Source organism: Crotalus tigris, unplaced genomic scaffold, assembly GCF_016545835.1.
Source record: "Crotalus tigris isolate CLP2741 ecotype Arizona unplaced genomic scaffold, ASM1654583v1 scf7180000018335.1346539, whole genome shotgun sequence".
Classification (NCBI taxonomy): domain Eukaryota; kingdom Metazoa; phylum Chordata; class Lepidosauria; order Squamata; family Viperidae; genus Crotalus; species Crotalus tigris.
Window position 1 is genome coordinate 781,686 of NW_024096950.1, and position 18,960 is coordinate 800,645.

The following is an 18,960-nucleotide window of genomic DNA, read 5'->3' on the forward strand; positions in this document are numbered from 1 at the left end:
TGGCTTTCTGTATCCCCTTTCCTTCCCCAAATACTTACCGTGTTATGCAACAAATAGGAAGTATCTTCCACATTGAGCACCATTTTTAGAAAGTACAGTTTGAAGTTAATCCCAACGAACCCCACGAGAAAAATAAATATCGGCTTTTGCTTGGGATCTGGGGAGCAACTGGTTTTTATAGCTAAGCCACTGCCCTACTTAAGCCCTGAGACTCCCAGCGAGGAAACTATTGTGCGACATCCTCCTTAAATCAGATTTAAAGTGGGCTTAACAGCGGGAAACTGGGTTCTGCCATCCAGCAAACATTGTGTGCACATGCGTGTTGCAAAGGACGATAATTATCGTCCAGACAAGCCCGTCTTACAAGTACAGCAGTGCGCTTTGTGTATCTTAAATGTTTGTAGTGTTTTTCATTTTATTAGGATTTTTAAAATATTTTTAGAATGATTGTTTTATACTTGTTGTTTTGTTGATTGTTGTACGTTGCCAGAATCGCTTCTTGTGAGATGGGAGGCCATATAAGCATGTTAAATAAATAAGTAAAGAAATCAAATTTACGCTAAAGACACATAACTAAGCTTGAGCAGAATAACAAAGCACCTCCTGTACAAATGCAACGGTAAAACTTTAAACAACTTCATGCTCCCCTTTGCTTCCTCAGGAAAAAGACACCAATAGAAGAATACCTAGAACAGGGGTAGGCAACCTTGGCTCTTTTATGACTTGTGGACTTCAACTCCCAGAATTCCTGAGCCAGCCATGCTGAGGGGAAAGGGAGAGGTTTCCAAGCTGAGCCATGCTGGCTCAGGAATTCTGGGAGTTGAAGTCCACAAGTCATAAAAGAGCCAAGATTGCCTACCCCTGGCCTAGAATAACAGGGTTGGATAGAGGGTAGAGTTTTTCATGGAAGAAGTCCTTAGAAGTGGTCCCTGCTAAAGGACACTCCCTTGTGGGAGGGATTCAGAGATAACCTTTCCTTCCAGATTTTAATATCAACAGCCCATCGAAAAATCTGCCTTCCCCAAGCAGGTTATTATCTACCAGACCACTAAACTGTCAAGCTGCGTAGAAGCCTGGGCTTCAGGAGATTATCCATGCCATCGCAACCACTACTAGACAAGGATTAGAATCAAATTTAATAAATGGTCTACACTGATGTGTCCTTCAGTCCTTGTTCTAAGCCCTTCGGCACACAACTCCAGCGGTCAGCTGTCTCCAGGCTGGCCAAATGTCATCTCTGGGTGAAATCGGCTGGGCTTGCAGTAGGCTTCCCCCAAGAAAACAGATGGCGTCTCATCCTAATCAACGTCAAGTTTATTGTTAAGAGGCTCTTTGTTGACAACCCTGTGCTACAGCCCTCGCCTTGGCGATAAAAATATCCCAGGTACGCTAATCCGACAGGAGGCTGAAGATAAACCTGCCATCTGGCACCTTGCAGAAAGCTGGGTGTGGTCTGCAGACTAGGCAATACTGCTGCACGTAGCTATGTCCAAGAAAAGTCCAAGAAAAGAGGTCACCACTTCCTGGGATGCAATAGTGAATAGCTGCCTATGTCAGCTCCACAAAAGCAATGTTCCTGTCCAGGCAGCTGGGCTGCCTTTGGAGGTTCTTATTAAAATTCAGATCGGCGTGATGGCCCAGTGGTGAAGACTCTCGCCTCCTGCTCTGAAGGTTGAGAGTTCAATCCTAGGAAGTGGCAGATGTTTCTCTTTTACGGAGTAAAGGAAAAAAATATCTGCTGTGAACTCTGCGTAGGCATCAGGAAGGGCATCCAGCCAGTAAACGCTGAGCTCCAACCAGTCACCTCGACTCTAGCCCAAATTAAGGGACTACAGGGTTGTAAAAAAAAAGAAAACCCACAAAAATTAAAATTTAGATGGGGAGCCAAAGCAGGTATGTAGCAGGTAGCTCTTTTTCAGAGAGAGGTGAACCATATCCGTGGGACCTGCTGAGACTTGAAGCAAAAGGCCGGGGGACACGTTCTAAGTGGTGGGCAGGGTCAACGCATGAGACTTTGTGTTTAGTTTTGATTTAGACTGAATCAAAATAAAAGCGAATTAGATGCTGTGGAAGGCAAAGGTGTCTTCAAGATGACATCCTGCAATGACATTTCAGACAAACGGTTGTCCAGTTTTTTCTTAAAAACTTCCAGTGTTGAAGCATTCACAACTTCTGGAGACAGGTTGTTCCACTGGTTAATTGTTCTAACTGTCAGGAAGTTTCTCCTTAATTCTAGGTTACTTCTTTCCTTGATTAGTTTCCATCCATTGCTTCTTGTCCTGCCTTCAGCTGCTTTGGAGAACAGCTTGACTCCCTTTTCTTTATGGCAGCCCCTGAGATATAATACTGCTGACTGACCTTGATACACAGGAGATCTTTTCTGAATGGAGCGACACTCTGTGTAATTTATTAGAGCTGCAATTCTGGAGAAAGAGACAGACTGGGTCACAGCACCACAATGTGTTGATTTGCCTAAGACAGGGGTAGGCAACTTTGGCTCTTTTATGACATGTGGACTTCAACTCCCAGAATTCCTGAGCCAGCCATGCTGAGGAGAAAGGAAGAGGTTTCCATGCTGAGCCATGCTGGCTCAGGAATTCTGGAAGTTGAAGTCCACGAGTCATAAAAGAGCCAAAGTTGCCTACCCCTGCCCTAAGAGGACCACATGCATACCATCTGAACCTGGGAAAACCTAGGAGCCCTGGTGCCACAGTGGTTAGAATGCAGTATTGCAGGCTAACTCTGCCTACAGCCTGGAGTTCGATCCTGACAAGGCTCAAGGATGACTCCGCCTTCCATCCTTCCGAGGTCGGTTAAATGAGGACCCAGATTGTTGGGGGCAATATTCAAATAATGCTGACATTGTTAACTGCCCACAGAGTGCTGTAAAGCACTGTGGGGCACTATATAAGTCTAAGTGCTATTGTTGTTGCTCTCTGGATGGTTCATCCAAACAAGACGAATAGTTAATAGTCATAGGGAATCAAATGTTTGTTAGCCCTGATGGCAGTGGGATTACCTCTGAACTATTTTTCTAGGCAGCTTCCTCCTTTCCCTGTACCTGGTTAATAGAAGCAGTGCTTCATGGAGAATACCTTTAGCATCCTTGGCCAGTAGACCACCTCCTCCACTGGCTCAAAGGGAGATTTTGCAAGCACCCTGGCAAACAGTGACTCCGTCCTTGTGATATTGGTAAAGTGGAGGGTATTACAGCAGTTAGCCAGTCTTACATAGTGATTTAGAAATCTTTCAGAAAACAACTATTCCTGAGGATCTGAAGGTTTCAGAAAACAACACGAAAGCCAGAGTAAATGCAAGCAAACAGTACATAAGTCAAACTCAGTCACTTGTTCACCTGCCAACTTTAATCAGAAATGTGCTTTTTCAAGAACCCTTTTCTATATGTGCTTCTGCGAAACATTCATGTTACAGCTTATATTGTAACTACTCGCTGTCTCCATGGACCACTGATATATCATTAGATTAGATTCATTAGATGCCCATCACAATATTTAACAGTTGTAATGTTTGTTCTACCACACTTACGTGAATGTCATCATCAATATCAGGCAGGAGACGAGTGATGACCTGGAAAAGAAAGATTACAAGAGGGTTACAAGATGGAAAACCCCAAAGGTTTCATTTCTGAGATAAAGGCTGTGGAGATCTCTTATTAGCTTTATCCCATTTATATAAAAGTTTAGCAAGATAGGATCTCTCAGATGTCATCAGGTTGAGAGGAGATCCCTCCAAACCAATGGGGCAAAAGTTAACAATGATCATTGAGAAGCCCATTAACCCTAAAATACAACAAAGCCTGGATCCAATCCAGAAATAAAGATCGGATTGTACTGGCAAATAAGGCCAGACACCACAGAAGCTATTAAAAAAAACACTCCATCATTCCTCCTATAAGCGGAAATCTGATTCATATCATTTGCAGTTCTTCAGAAACATTCATTCTGTGGATTGGGACTTGTAGGAAGATGAAATGAGGGTGTCCCAGCTTATTGGTGGCCCATGTGATGCCTCCCTCCCCCCAGTAAAATTGATTTTACTCAAACTGTCACTAAACTTTGTTTACATAAATGACCACTCCCTGTGTGTTTAAACACCGTAAATGGCACCGTAAATGGAGAAGTTGATCTTGCCAAATGACGAAAAGCAATTCTTAAATCTTACTTGTCCATAATGCAAGGGGTGGAGCAGTGATGCAAAACCCGTAGGGTGCATAGCTGTGGGGTTTTTTAATTATTATTATTCTCAGCCCCCCCCTCCAAAACAGAGGTTTTAGCGAAGGTCATTTTAGGATTGTATATCCCTTTAGTCAAGTACTTTGGCCACCTAATGAGAAGGAAGGACTCACTGGAGAAGAGCCTAATGCTGGGAAAGATGGAGGGCAATAGAAGAACGGGACAACAGAGAAGGAGGTGGCTGGATGGAGTCACTGAAGCAGGAGGCGTGAGCTTAAATGGACTCCAGAAGATGGTAGAGGACAAGAAGACCTGGAGGAATGTTGTCCATGGGGTCGCGATGGGTCAGACACGACTTCGCAACTAACAACAACATCCCTTTATGTCACTTCAAATTGGAAGGAAGTTGTTCCATGGGTTTTCAGCTATTTTATTATAGGAAGCTCTGCAGAGAGTTCACTTTCTGCACCGTTAATCTATACTTTTCATTTAATAGCAACATTCTGGGGAGCCGGTATCTTGTTAACAGGTAAAATGCCAAATGTCCCCAGGTAGTTTTGAATCAGCCACTTTCTCTCTGTCCATCCTGTCTCACAACTCCCAAAGAGCTTTCTTCTGAGCTCCAGAAGAGAGGATGAAAATTTAAGGAAGACTAGAATAACGAATTACGTTTGTGAAATAAAGCGTTCAACGCTAAGACAACAATCGGACAGAACAAATGATATGGGTCACTTTAAAAAAAAAAAAGTTTACATGGTAGTAGACAGATATGAAAATCACTGCTGAGTGAGTACTGGGGAGGATTATCCCATAAATGATGCCCCTACTGCACTTCAGAACAGGATCTGCGATTTGAGAGTCTGGAAGATTTGGCAGTCTTTCTGGTGCAATTATGCAAACTTAACTCTTAAGCGGACAGCAAAACCCCGCTCCCTTCTAGCACTGATGATGTTACCTAGTTGGGTAATGAAATGTCTGCAAGAAAGCAACCAGGCTCAGAGAACACAACTTACCTCTTCTTTGTCGACTAAAGGTTTCTGCTCTGCAACACGAGATTCCGGACCACCTGACGACATTGTCAGCAGTTGGTACCTAAGAAAATGCAGAAATGTTAGTGTTCCTTAGGAGCAGAATGTTGTACATACATATCTACCAAAAGAATATTTGAAGCTCCAGGTTGAACTGTGGGATCCTTGATGAGCTTGGTTGTTTTCTTGCAGACATTTCATTACCCAACTAGGTAACTTCATCAGTGCCGATATTATCTAGTTTGGTAATGAAACATCTGCTGGAAAAGCACCAAGCTCAGAGAATACCACATATCTGCGTTTTTACAAGATTGAGATTTTTCAAAGCCAAAAGCTGAATAGACCTCTGCAGAGGTGCCTGACAGCCCCACAGAACATAGACTGATGATGCTATGAGATGTTTCAGGCAGCAGAAGACCTGCCTTCCAGAATTCTCTTGACCAAACGCTCAGCTGCTAGACCTCACTTTTGCAAAATCAGCAGAGCTTCTGATTGTGGAACAATGACCCACAACTGGGTGGCTTTTCAACACTGCAAATCCATTCACTTAGTTAGATGGAGTAAAGCAGGAGAGGTGAAATAACTAGACGAAGGAGGCTCAGTGTGTTTCCTGCTGGCCTTGCTGATATTCCCTTCTTATAAGCTGATAAAGCTGTGATGTGCGTTTGGGACAACGTGCATTCCTTTTCTGTTTCAAAAATCAGCTGAAAAAGAGTCACAGGGCAGAGCAATGCATTGACAGGGTCGCTGGCAAGATAAAGCATGGGTGACTATCAGCAAAAAGCATTTAAAATAACAACAGTGAATATTACAATATAGATAATGAGAATAAATAGATCATCCGTGATTGTAATCGAAAAGGCACATAAGTTCGAATTTTCCTCACCATCTTAAACAAGGGATGCAGAAAAGACCTTCCAAATGGTGGAATTTGGTTAACTTCTGAATCAAATCAAGTTGTAAGACTAACGTAATCACAGAACTTATCTCTGTGGTTAGAATCAGGCAGCAGAATTATAGATAATATTAAGCAATATATCCTAGGACAGGGTTGACTTTCATTATTCTGTCTCTTTCCCTTTGTGATAATTGGTAGATGATGACCAAAAAGTAGACGGAACTGAGCCAAGAACCCAACGGATAAATCATCAGAAATTCTAATTTGCGTTCAAGGTACAGATGATTAAACGGCACCAATATTGCAACTCAGCGGTTAGTTGCAATTAATATAACAGGACCTTCTTAATGATGGGAAACTAGAGCTTCTGTAGAAGCTATTTAGAAGGTATACTGAATGCATGGTCTCTAGGACTAAGTAACTTTGAGGAATACATTGGGAATATTTGACATTTTCATATTATATGACGGCGTTTTCACAGTGCGACAGTTAGAACTGACCTGTTCAGTTCTACAAAACACATGTAAAAGGCAAATGCCTAGATAACATGTCCACCCTCCTGCATATTTCACCCCATTTTATCATGCTGTTTACTTCCTCCAGAAATCTTGGACACATTTCTGAAACCAACATTTTGGTTTCTAAAAACGCCAGTGCTGCTGATGTAAGTCTTTGAGATGTTCTTGTAAACTAATACAATCTGGGAGGCTGTATCACAGCAGGAAAGACTTAAATAATCTAAAATAAAACAAAGCCAGAGAGGAAGGAACTTGGTGGTCACCCAAGGTTGTGTTCACAAACTCCAGGCTATCTACAGTTTGCTAGACATTCTAAGTAAGAAGAAGACAGAAGATTGAGAGTACTGTTATCAAGGGACATTACTCAAAACATAAAGTAAAGTCACGCCTGGAGTTTTGATTTCACTTCCCCAAATTAAGAGAAACCGGATGAGGACTGAGTATTAGAAGAACTCCATGGTCTAACATCGTGAGCTGAACACGTCAATCTCCTCATTTCAAGTAAATCACATAAAATTAACGAACAAAACCAGGGGAGGACTGAACTCCTACTGTTTTTATAACAGGGGGTCCGGAGGCCTCACAGAACAAAACACATAATGAAGTTCCGCCACAGCCAGCGTGGGGTCACTGATAAGGTCTCTCATTAGCTGTCCTTCAAACAAGACAACATGGCCTTTCCATCCAGAGGTGGGTCTGATTCAGGCATTCAAAACAGGATCCCGTCAATTAAGCATGCTTCAAAGTATCGATAAGGATTTCGTCTTTGAAAAAGCAACAATTGTTTAAGCTGTGTTAAACTTAGCCAAGCTATCTAGCCTTCCTTCTTAAAGGGGGGGGGGGATGAAACTTTGGTCATTTCATCATGATCCCTCGAAGTATTAGCACTGCTTTATAAAACCCTAGTTAAGACCAGACCTGGAATACTGCAGCCAGTTTTGGTCACCCATACTACAAAAAAGATGTTGAGACTTTGGAAAAAGCTCAGAGAACAGCAACTAAGATGATCCAAGGCCTGGAGACTGAAACATATGAAGAACGGCTGCAGGGCTTGGGTTTGGCTGGTCTAAAGAAAAGAAGAAACAGGGGTGAAATGAGAGCAGTGTTCCAGTATTTGAGGGGCTGCCACAAAAGAGGAGGGGGTCCCCAAAGCTCCAGAGGGCAGGACAAGAAACAGTGGTTGGAAATTGATCCAGGACAGAAGCAACCTGGAATTAAGGAGAAACTTCCTTACAGTGAGGACAATCAACCAGTGGAACAGCTTTGCCTCCAGAAATCGTGGGCGCTCCATCACTGGAGGTTTTTAAGAAGAGACTGGGACAGTCATTGGACTGTCAGACAGTTGGAAATGCCGTCTGAAGCCTCGTGGAGTTGTTCTGGGCAGCTTAGGAAGACTGGAGCTGCAGCGCTGACCACTGTGCTAAGATAGCTAACGAGGGGTGAGGGAAAGAGCAAGGGGATATTCCCCAGAGCCCTGGGGAAGGAAAAGGGGGGAAATTACATCCCCCTCAGCCTCAAATCAGCCGATCTGAGGCAGCGCTGAGCCCAGTGCTGAGAAGCTGTGGCGGTAAGAGGAGAGGAGAAAATCCACTATTCCCAGCGAGAATGTGGATGAGGAGAGGAAAATTCATATACCTGTTGAAATTTGAGAGCCAAAGCTGACACGTCTTTTAGAGCTGGAGACCAAGTCAAGACTGGGTTCTCCTAGCAACAGGGGGCGTGACAAGTTTGGCTGACTTGGTCTCAAGAGCAGGCAGACAGAGAAAACCCATTGGTGGATTCTCTGCCTTCTCTGTGCTGGAGAAGGTAGAGATTCTCCTGCTTTTGCAGGGGGGTGGACTAGAAGACCCCAAGGTCCCTTCCAGCTCTACTCTATTCTACCATAAAGGAAGACAGAATAGCAAACCAGAAAAAAAATATGAACAATTGACCCCATGGACCGCTTTCTTCTTGCCTCCAGAGGGAGTGCGGAGCACACCGAGAAACGACTCAGAGCGCAGGCACCTTCAGAGAATCCAAGGACAGAGGTCCCTTACGGCTGTTTCCGGCAATATAAATCACATGCCTGCCTTGTAAATCCATCTTGTGACTAATATGGAGTGCACGTAAGCAAGATAACACTCCTACCCCATATAAAAATACCTCTACCTCATAAAATAAGAAATAGTTGTTTTGTTTTTGTTTTTTTTAAAAAAAGTTCATGCGCAATCTGTTCTCAGGTGGTGCCTGCCAGATATTTAACACTGGGCTCGCCTTCTGACTAAAAGCTGCACATCCATCATTTGGAGACACAAAGACATTTGGAGCACTTCGATTTGGGGAAAGTTATTTGCTACCTTCCGCGTATCACTAGCTCAGTTCAGTCCTTTTTATCAGGGAATGATTCTCAAGAAAGCATGGAAAAGGCAGACCAAACTAAGAATTCCACATCAAGAGTCCTTTTATTGAAACAGATATAGCAGCTGAATCTTGCAAGCAACGGATGGAAACTAATCAAGGAGAGAAGCAACCTAGAACTAAGGAGAAACATCTTGACAGAACAATTAACCAGTGGAACAACCTGCCTCCAGAAGCTGTGGATGCTCCAACACTGGAAGTTTTTAAGAAGAGACTGGACATTTATTGTCTGAAATGGTATAGGGCAGGGGTAGGCAACCTTGGCTCTTTTATGACTCGTGGATTTCAACTCCCAGAATTCCTGAGCCAGCATGGCTCAGCTTGGAAACCTCTCCCTTTCCACTCAGCATGGCTGGCTCAGGAATTATGGGAGTTGAAGTCCAGGAGTCATAAAAGACCCAAGGTTGCCTACCCCGGTATAGGGTTTCCTGCCTGAGCAGGGGATTGGAGAAGATAGATGACCTGCAAGGTCCCTTCCAATTTTATTATTTTGAATGTGCTTCCTTCCTCCCTCTTTTTATTTTTGTGTGAATTAGGCAGGGGCTTGTCTGAGATGTTTTCTCAAGTTATTTTCTTGGATGGGGCTCAAGCCCCTGTTATCTGACCACTGTTTTAGTAATGGCTCTCCCTGCCTTCGTGGCCATTCCCTCTGGCCGCCATATAAATAACCTCACCTGCAGATTTGGAGGCTGAACGTCTAAGCCTCAGCATCTTCAGGATGTAGAAGGTTGCAGTTAAAGAAATGGAAAGATTTTGAATATAAATGAAGATTAGTTTAAGAGGTCTGAACTCCTCAAGTAATATAGTACCCCTTCTTCCTTTTTTCTTTTGTGTTTGTTTTTTTCACATGAGAAATATAAAAATGTTGGGATGGTTTACATAAAAGAAATGTTTCTGTTTTGTTCTCCTCTCCCCTCTCTTATTTTTCTTTAAGATATGAGAAATGTAAAAATCTGATAGCTTGTATGAGAAAAAAGACTTAGACTTAAGTGTAACTAATTTTGAGAAAATCTTAACCAGAAAGAATGTTTTGAATATTGTGGGGAAAACAAATTTAAATAAGAATGTAAACAGGATTCACGACGAGGCAATCAAGATGATTAATGAAAAGAAGCTTTATATTTGATGTGGTTATTATTTGCAGAAACATGAGAAAAATGTTTATATTCAATTGTCATTTATTTAAATAAGAACTGTATTAATTTAAGGTTAGCAAAAGAGAATATTCCTGGAAGAAGAGGAAATCAAGTAAAGGTACTATATGGACTATAGAATTATAGAAATTAATTCTTGTTTTTCAAACACTAACCCAGACAACACGGATGTTTACCAAATATTAAGGTGTATGTTAAAAATTAATAAAACATATATATATTTTTAAAAAGGTTGCAGCCTATATGCCTACCACTTCCTTCCTCCAGAATCCCAGCTAACAAGAGTGAATGTGTGCATGCAGGATAGTAGGTGCAAACTCAGAATTATGTGAAAAACTTGTTCCCTTAAGCTCTCCACAACAAACAATGCTCAGGCCATGGCCATTACATAAACATGTGCTTTGCACATCAAAATAGGATTCATGGTTTGCATGAAGAGAACTGTGGCTTCTCGTTTCTGGTTCTATGTGCACGCAGCCCCAGCAATGCTCAACAGTGCACGAATCCAACTACTGGTGGCTTGATTAACAAACCTTGATTAAACAAAAGATGACTTGCTATCATGCATGAATCTGGCCAGACAGCCCAGGCAGATGGACCCCAGCACACCACGTCCCATATTTTGTTGGTGCCTTTACAGATTGCTGCCTCATCATGAGTGAACTACCCCAAACATTTGGGGAATGGAATTAAATAAGCAATCAAGGCTTCCTAAGCAAAGGTGGAGATGATATGTCGCACAGGGCCAAGATAATTTGCCCAGCTGGGCAGGCTCAAAATGATCCATTTCTTAAGCAATTCAGGATTATATGAGGATCCATCCAAGAGTCAGGAGATGATCGCGCCAATTCTAACCACAGGAAACAAATCACTTGAACTACACTAGCACACAGATCTTTTTCTCACAGCTGCAAAGCTTGTTGTTTGCGTTACAGTATTCAGGAGTGCAAAGGGCTACATGTGGCTCCCAGTTTTGGCCTTTGGCCTCCGAACACAACTGCTGCACAATTTCCTGCCATTTTAAAGCAAAAAGCCCAGGAAAGAACGTGCTGTGTCCTTGGTGTCCTTTAAAACCAAATGCAAAAGAAACTTCCCACTATAAAAAAAGAAAGATAAATCCTGACTTTTCCCACATGCAGGCTTAGCCAGCCACTTTGGATCCTTGCTCAAAATGACTCATCCTCCCCTAATGTGTAAAATGTAAACCGTACCCACTACAAGTTTGCAGAAACCTGGCTTAACTAGAGGTAAAAACACCCTTGACAGATCTACAATATATAATGTTTTGGCAACAATGCAGAAGTGATCTGTTAATGCTTACTTCTACACAGGCAGTTCTCAGCTTACAACAGTTTGTTTAGTGACCATAGTTAAACAGCACTGAAAACATAAGTCACATAACGGTGACTTATGACTGTTTTTCCTACTTACGACCATTGCATCCCCATGGTCAAGTGATCAAAATTCAAACTTTTGGCAACTGACTCATATTTATGACGGTGGCAGTGTCCCAGGGTCCTGTGATCCCCTTTTGCGACCTTCAGACAAGCAAAGTCAAAGGGGGAAGCCAGATTTACTTAACAACTGTGTTACTAACTTAACAACTGCAGTGATTCACTTAACAACTGTGGCAAGAAAAGTTGTAAAATGGGGCAAAATTCATTTAACAACTGGTCTTGCTTAGCAACAGAAACGTTGGGCTCAATTGTGGTCATAAGTCAAGGACTACTTGTAATTTTTTTTAAAAAAAATCCCAACTCTGTGATGGCCTGGTGGTCTCCCATCCAGTTACTAACTTGCTCCACTGTTGCAATTGTGTTTGGTTTTAAAGATCAGCCAAAGTATTGCGTTTATATACAGCCTGAAACAGCTGTCCTTTGTTAAAAATGTCACAATTGTGAAACCTTTATTTGAGACCCATTTCCCCTATCTTCAGCCAGCTCAGAGGCCAAAAAGTCTTGCTGCATAATCACCTGTTCCCACAGCCTTAGCAAGTTTCCTTCGTTTCAATCTCATTAAATGCAATTCTTACCCATTTCGTTAAGGATTAACGCTTGACTGTCACACTCGTTATAGAGAATGGGCATTAATTATGCCGCAATTGTTTTCCAGCAGGGCAAGGAGAACGTCAAGACTGAAGCAAAACTTGGCAACTAGGTCACCCTCCTGACCTGCAGTGTAGAGCATCCTTCTGTAGATTTCCTGTGCATCTTCAAATGGGTTACAGGGAGCCACAAAGGGTGCTTAAAGCGCCTCGTTCCTTTCAGAATGAGAAATCTGGACCAAACAGTAGAACGCTATTTGTCAAACCTGGCAACTTGAAGATGTGTGGACTTCAACTCCCAGAATTCTCCAGCCAGCTGTGCTGGCTGGGGAATTCTGGGAGTTGAAGTCCACACATCTTCAAGTTGCCAAGATCTGGAAACACTGTGTGGACACTCATTTTCTACTATTAATTCCTCTCAAAACCTGAGCCAAGAAGATGCTAATCATTTTTGTTTCACAGAGTTAATGAATACAAGTAGTCCTCAAACTTGCAACAGTTCATTTAGTGACTGTTCAAAGTTGCAACAGCACTGGAAAAAGTGACCTTTGACCGTTTTTCAGAGTTAGGACCTTTGAAGCATCCCCATGATCATGTGATCAAAATTCAGATGCTTGGCAACTGGTTCATTCATACTTACGACCAATGCTGGTCCCACGGTTGTGTGTTCACCTTTTGCGACCTTCTGACAAGCAAAGTCAATGGGGAACCCAGATTAACTTAAGAACCAGGTTACTAACTGCTGTGATTCGCTTAAGAACTGTGGCAAGAAAGGCTGTAAAATGGGGCAAAACTCACTTAACAAACGTCTCACTTAACAGAAATGTGGGGCTCAATTGTCATTGTAAGTTGAGGATTACCAACACAACAACAACAACAACAATGTTGGAAGGCACCTTGGAGATCATATGGTCCAACCGCCTGCTCGGGCAGGAAACCCTATACCAGGGGTAGGCAACCATGGCTCTTTAATGACTCCTGGACTTCAACTCCCAGAATTCCTGAGCCAGCATGGCTCAGCTTGGAAACCTCTCCCTTTCCCCTCAGCATGGCTGGCTCAGGAATTATGGGAGTTGAAGTCCAGGAGTCATAAAAGACCCAAGGTTGCCTACCCCTGGCCTAGGCCTAGGCCGCTTTATGACTCATGGACTTCAACTCCCAGAATTCCTGAGCCAGCATGGCTCAGCTTGGAAACCTCTCCCCTTCCCCTCAGCAGGGCTGGCTCAGGAATTCTGGGAGTTGAAGTCCACAAGTCATAAAAGAGCCAAGTTTGCCTACCCCTGGTCTATACCATTTCAGACAAATACAATCCAGCTCTTGTCTACTGTCAAGTTATACTGGCCTTCAACTCTTCTCACAGTTGACAGACCCAAAACCAATTAAGCAGACTTTGCTTTCCTTGTGCTCCAAGGCATGCTGGGAGTTGCAGTCCAACATAGTCAGGAGAGTAAAGGCTTGGGAAATGCTGGCTCGAGAAAATTTAAACAGTGTCAACTCTTTTGTTAGAGCGAAGCCAAGACACCATTTTTAGACCTGTTTATTGTCTGCACAACGAGCAGTCAACTTTATAAATGTCAGCACTGTATAACCAAAGGCAACCGAAGACTTAACTTTGAATGTTAAGAATCAAGAGATCAATTTATCAAATTCCCTGTGCTGGCTCCAAAAAGCCAAGATGAACAAGATACAGAAAATATTAGGAGCTACATGACAACAACCTCCCCCCCCCCCCGAAGCCAATTCCATGTTATGGCTAATAGTTTGCTCAAGTTGAGGAATAGATTTTAATGCTCTGAGGTAATATTTCAGAACATAATATTCTCCTATCTATTATCCGAGAAAAGTGTCCCTTCCTTTCTATTTGTTCTAGTTCTCTATCTGTATCTTTATTGCTACTGCAACCTGGAGTCCCAAATTCTACAAATAATTAGAAGGCTGAGTCCACTGTGTGTGATGTTAAGCCCACAGTTGTGTGTTAAGTTCAGTGTGCTGCCTTATATTAAGCCACAGATTGCTTAACTATCATGGCTTGATACAAGGTGGGTCTTTCTTGCAAGCTACCCCATTTTACCCTCAAAATCTAAACATTTTGTCTTTCATTTGATCTAGTGTCACAATATATCTCTTTTCAATATTATTTACGGAACAAATCATCTAGCTTCCCCAAAAAAGACCATCAATGCAATGTTTAAAATATTTGAATACAGAGCTTTCAGAGAATCACAGAGTTGGAAGAGGCCAGCAGAAGTCCTCAAGGTTAACCTCATCTTTGTTCTACATCCCTTTACATTTAATCCACCAAAGAATGCAAATTGTTCAGTGTCAGCTGTTTCAATCCCTCTTCCCAATACATTGGTGAAGGAGATAGCACACAATACCCCAAAGCAAAACCATATGGTTCAAGTCAAAAAGATGTTGAGACTCTAGAAAGAGTACAGAGAAGAGCAACAAAGATGATTAGAGGTCTGGAGGCTAAAGCATATAAGGAACAGTTGCTGGAATTGGGTATGTCAAGTTTAATGAAGAGAAGGATGAGGGGGGACATGACAGCAGTGTTCCAATATCTCAGGGGCTGCCACAAAGAAGAGGGAGTCAAGCTATTCTCCAAAGAGCCTGAAGGCAGGACAAGGAGCAACGGATGGAAACTAATCAAGGAGAGAAGCAACATAGAACTAAGGAGAAACTTCCTGATAATTAGAACAATTAACCAATGGAACAACCTGCCTCCAGAAGTGGTGAATGCTCCAACACTAGAAATTTTTAAGAAGAAACTGGACAGCCATTTGTCTGAAATGGTATAGGGCAGTGATGGCGAACCTTTTAGAGACCGAGTGCCCAAACTGCAACCCAAAACCCACTTAGGTATCGTCGGGTGCTGGATGGGTGTGGCCCCTTGGGTGGGCATGACTCATTGGGTGGGCGTGACTTCAGTGATAATGGTAGACTGGGTGGGACTAAAAAGTTCAATCAATCAATTCCAACTTTGTGAGATTTTTTTTTCCCTGTGAGAAGTTGAAATTGATTGATTGAACCTTTTATTTTTGCACATGGTGGTGGAGGCCTAAAGCGAAAAGGTTTTATAAAACCCAGGTGAAGGACTAAGACTGGGGCGACGGTGCGCGTGCCCACAGAGAGGGCTCTGCATGCCACCTGTGGCACACGTGCCATAGGTTTGCCATCACGGATATAAGGTTTCTTGCCTGAGCAGAGGGTTGGAGTAGATGACCTCCAAGGTCCCATCCAACTTTATTATTATATGGGGATATCCAGGTTCAAGTCTATCTTCAACCATGGAAGCTCCCCACCTTAGGTTACCTCACACAGTAGAGGGGGGGAATGGGAGGAGGAAGAGTTACTTGGATTATACCACACGGTGGTATATTGGGTACCAGTTTGTGAGTAGGTGCAATTCAAGTTGTAGTAATAACCTATATAGTCTTGGGGACAGAATACCTATAGGACTGCTTACTCCAACTAGAAGGATTGCATCTTTGCTCCTAGGAATCTGGAAAGCTCTGAAAAACTGGCTTTGGTCCCAGGCCTGGAGTTGATGTATCTTGTTTGATTTTTTTGTTTTCTGTGAGTTCAGTCTGGGCTGTCCGCTTGCCTTAATGTTTTTATCTGCTTTTATAGCATGCTACCCAGTTTCTATTGAACTTGAATAAATCTACTCTACATTAAGAATCCCCACAATGTGAGGTGGTGGGAGAGTATCTGGAAGCAAGTATACTCTGGCAGTGCTCCCCACAATAACAGAATAACATAGTTGGAAGGGACCTTGGAGGTCTTCTAGTCCAACCCGCTACTCAGGCAGGAAATCATATACCATTTCTGATAAATGGCTGTTCAATCTTTTCTTGAAAACCTCCAGTGATAGAGCACCCACAACTTGTCAAGGCAAGCCGTTCCACTGATTAATTGTTCCCACTGCTGGAAACTTCTCCTTCGTTCTAGGTTGCTTCTCTCCTCCGTTAGTTTTATAAGTTGGTTCATAAGATTCGGTTGATTCAGTTGGCTTAGATTAGAAGATCAGTCAGAATTTAGTTATCAGAGCAGTAATGCTATGGAAGACGCTGCTAATGATTTGCTTATTAATGTTCTCTATGTTGCATATGCAATTGGAAATCATTTTTGTGACCTGATTTTGATTAAAGCAACAGAAAATCACTTGTATTCTAAAGTAAAATAAAATGTCAACTGTCACCTCACACTTGCTTGTGCTTCATGGTGACAGTCTGCCATAGACTCTGGGGAGGATGGATGGGAGGGGGAGATGCTGGGGGGGGAAGCAAAAGTAACTTCTGTATCACCCAGAGATGCTGCTTCAAGGTCACCTGGCTGGGAGAAGAAGGCAGTTGCATATCAGCCTAAGCATCAAGTGATCATTCTGAAAACATCTTGTTTGAACCTGATTGGTCATGGGGGGGGGGTCAGCAATGGGAGGCAATTAAGGGAGAGAAAAGTTGAATTTAGGGATTTTGGCATGCAATTCTCAGTTCTGACTATGTAATATGCTTGACTTCTAATAAAACTATACCTTTCTCAATAAATGGAGCCAAGGATCTTTTCTATTTATAAGTTTAAGCAGTGGAAGGTCTGACAATAAACTTGTTTCCTTGTACCAACTCAAAAGGTTCCACAAAAGGGAAAAAAACCAATGTCCGAACTTCCAAATGTTTCTTTTATGCTACCCACCATAAATGTTTGAGGGAAGGAACACTACCAAAGAAAGCAGGAAATCTGCAATTACAGTTTCACTAAGGATTGCTGCTTGCAATATAAATTTTGTGAACAGAAGGCAGCACTGGACTAAAAAACAATAACACCCATTTGCAACATGCTAAATAAAATATCTGCCCAAAATCTGATTATTATTTTTTTTTAAAAAAAAAATCTGCCTCCAGATAACACACTATACTGCAAATCTATCTATTTTTCTAGCAGTTAAATAATATTTTTCTAGGATTTTATCCTTTTATTAGGGTGATAGAAGACAGAGGAACACAAAAAAACAGTTCTATCTATACCCACACACGTAGTAACAGTTTATACATGCCAAATTTTTGGAATTGCACAAAACAGCTAATTTTCAAGCTCTGTATTGCTGATGCTTCTAGGGAAATAAACAAAAGTCCATTGTTTTTTCAATGTTGATTTCTGCATCTGACACAAGCCTGTTCCATTTGTCCATTCATCTTTGCTTTCAGCAAGTTTTTAATCTCTTAATAATCTTTTCTAAAGTTTATTCAACTATTTTTACTAGGGATTTTTGTGGATTTTGATGTTAAAGAAACTATTTTAATGTTGAATTTAGTAACAGCAGCAAGGTTATTGGTAGGTCAATACTGGAAGAAAGACTCGTTGCCTACTATAGAAGAATGGACACTTAAGGTTTCTAATTTAGCAGAAATGGCTAAAATTTCTGCCTATTTAAAGGATCATACATTTAAAGGATCATACAAAGAAAGATATATTATGGTATGGAGAAGATAGATAGATTATATTCAGATTAAATATGGAACTAAAAAGTTCCATTTATTTTATGATTAAATTTTAAATAATAATTATTATTAATAGTATTTTACAATGGAAATTATTTAGTTTATTTACTGTTATTATGGTACTTTATGTTTTAAAATGGATTTGTTTATAGTATTATGATATTAAGGTTTAAAGGGAGTTAAGGGTTAAGTATGAATTTGGTTACTTTATAATTTGTTAAATTTAATTAGATTTTGTTTAATATGTTTGTAATAACCCTGTACTCGGCTCTGGGAAGTGGAGGGGGTAGGGGGGGTGGGGGTGTTAAAAATGTTTTTTGTTAATTGTTAATAAAACTTTTTCAATAATAAAAAAATAGTCTTTTCAAATGCATCAAATGATTTCTTAGTTTACCCTCTTTGAGGGAGGATAAACTCTCGCCTCCAAAGATAATGGCAAATATTTGGTGGCTTTATGGTTTTTCAGTGTGTGTGTGTGTGTGAGCGTCTGATTTTCAGGAAGTCATTTAATTATTGAAAGTCTTACCAAGGAACTGAAAAGCAAGCAACATTTAGTAAACAGAAGTTTAAGACTGGAGGAGCAATCAAACAGCAAAAATGTTATGCTTTGAACATTCTGGACTATTAATGCCGTACTTATCCATTTTATTTTTTATTTTTTGCCAATTGCCTTGACCAGTTTTAACGTCAGAAGACAGACCCAACACTCCTTACAAAATAGAATAAATTTCAAGCAGAGTGGAACATGCCAGATTAGAAATAAGTCTGAAGTTTTTGGCCAAATTTAGCTACCGTTGGTTTCTGTTTCCGGACCTCAATGCACAGCAAATTCTGTAGCAACCAGCCTTTTTCTCCATGTGCAAACAAGCGGCCTTTACCTATTGCTCTTGGTCAGATCACTGATATTTACAAGCTATTTTCTTTATGAACTAATCCAGCAGAGTTCATTTTAGCAGTCTCTGTGTTTCCTCTAAAACCCAACCACTTTAAAAACACTTTGCATTTCTCTGCTGAAAAAAACCAAACATTCTCTTAGCAGGAGTATCTCAGTGCATGCTCTTCTTGGGCCAACATGAGCAAATATCACTTTCTAACCTTTATAAACATGACCTAGATGCAGGCTGCAAGGATTAATGAGCCTGAACGCACCCACTGCACCAAACAATTCTGGCTGTGGGTGAAATTGATCAGCAAATTTTCCTTCTCTGAGTAAAGTCCAAAAGCTCT

General features: G+C 41.5%; 1 protein-coding gene across 4 annotated transcripts in view; it reads right to left on the reverse strand.

The window, feature by feature from the left end:
- Positions 1-18,960, reverse strand: part of NDRG1 (N-myc downstream regulated 1) — an 84,278-nt gene that overhangs the window by 18,705 nt on the left and 46,613 nt on the right. For 3 of the 4 annotated variants that reach the window (XM_039350462.1, XM_039350463.1, XM_039350464.1), the window contains exons 2-3: positions 5,207-5,285; positions 3,547-3,588 (exon numbers count right to left, since the gene is read on the reverse strand). In XM_039350462.1, the coding sequence (XP_039206396.1) occupies positions 3,547-3,588; positions 5,207-5,285 (121 nt within the window). Of the gene's footprint in view, positions 1-38; positions 641-3,546; positions 3,589-5,206; positions 5,286-18,960 lie in introns of those variants that run through there. The other variant, XM_039350465.1, reaches the window with a different exon arrangement.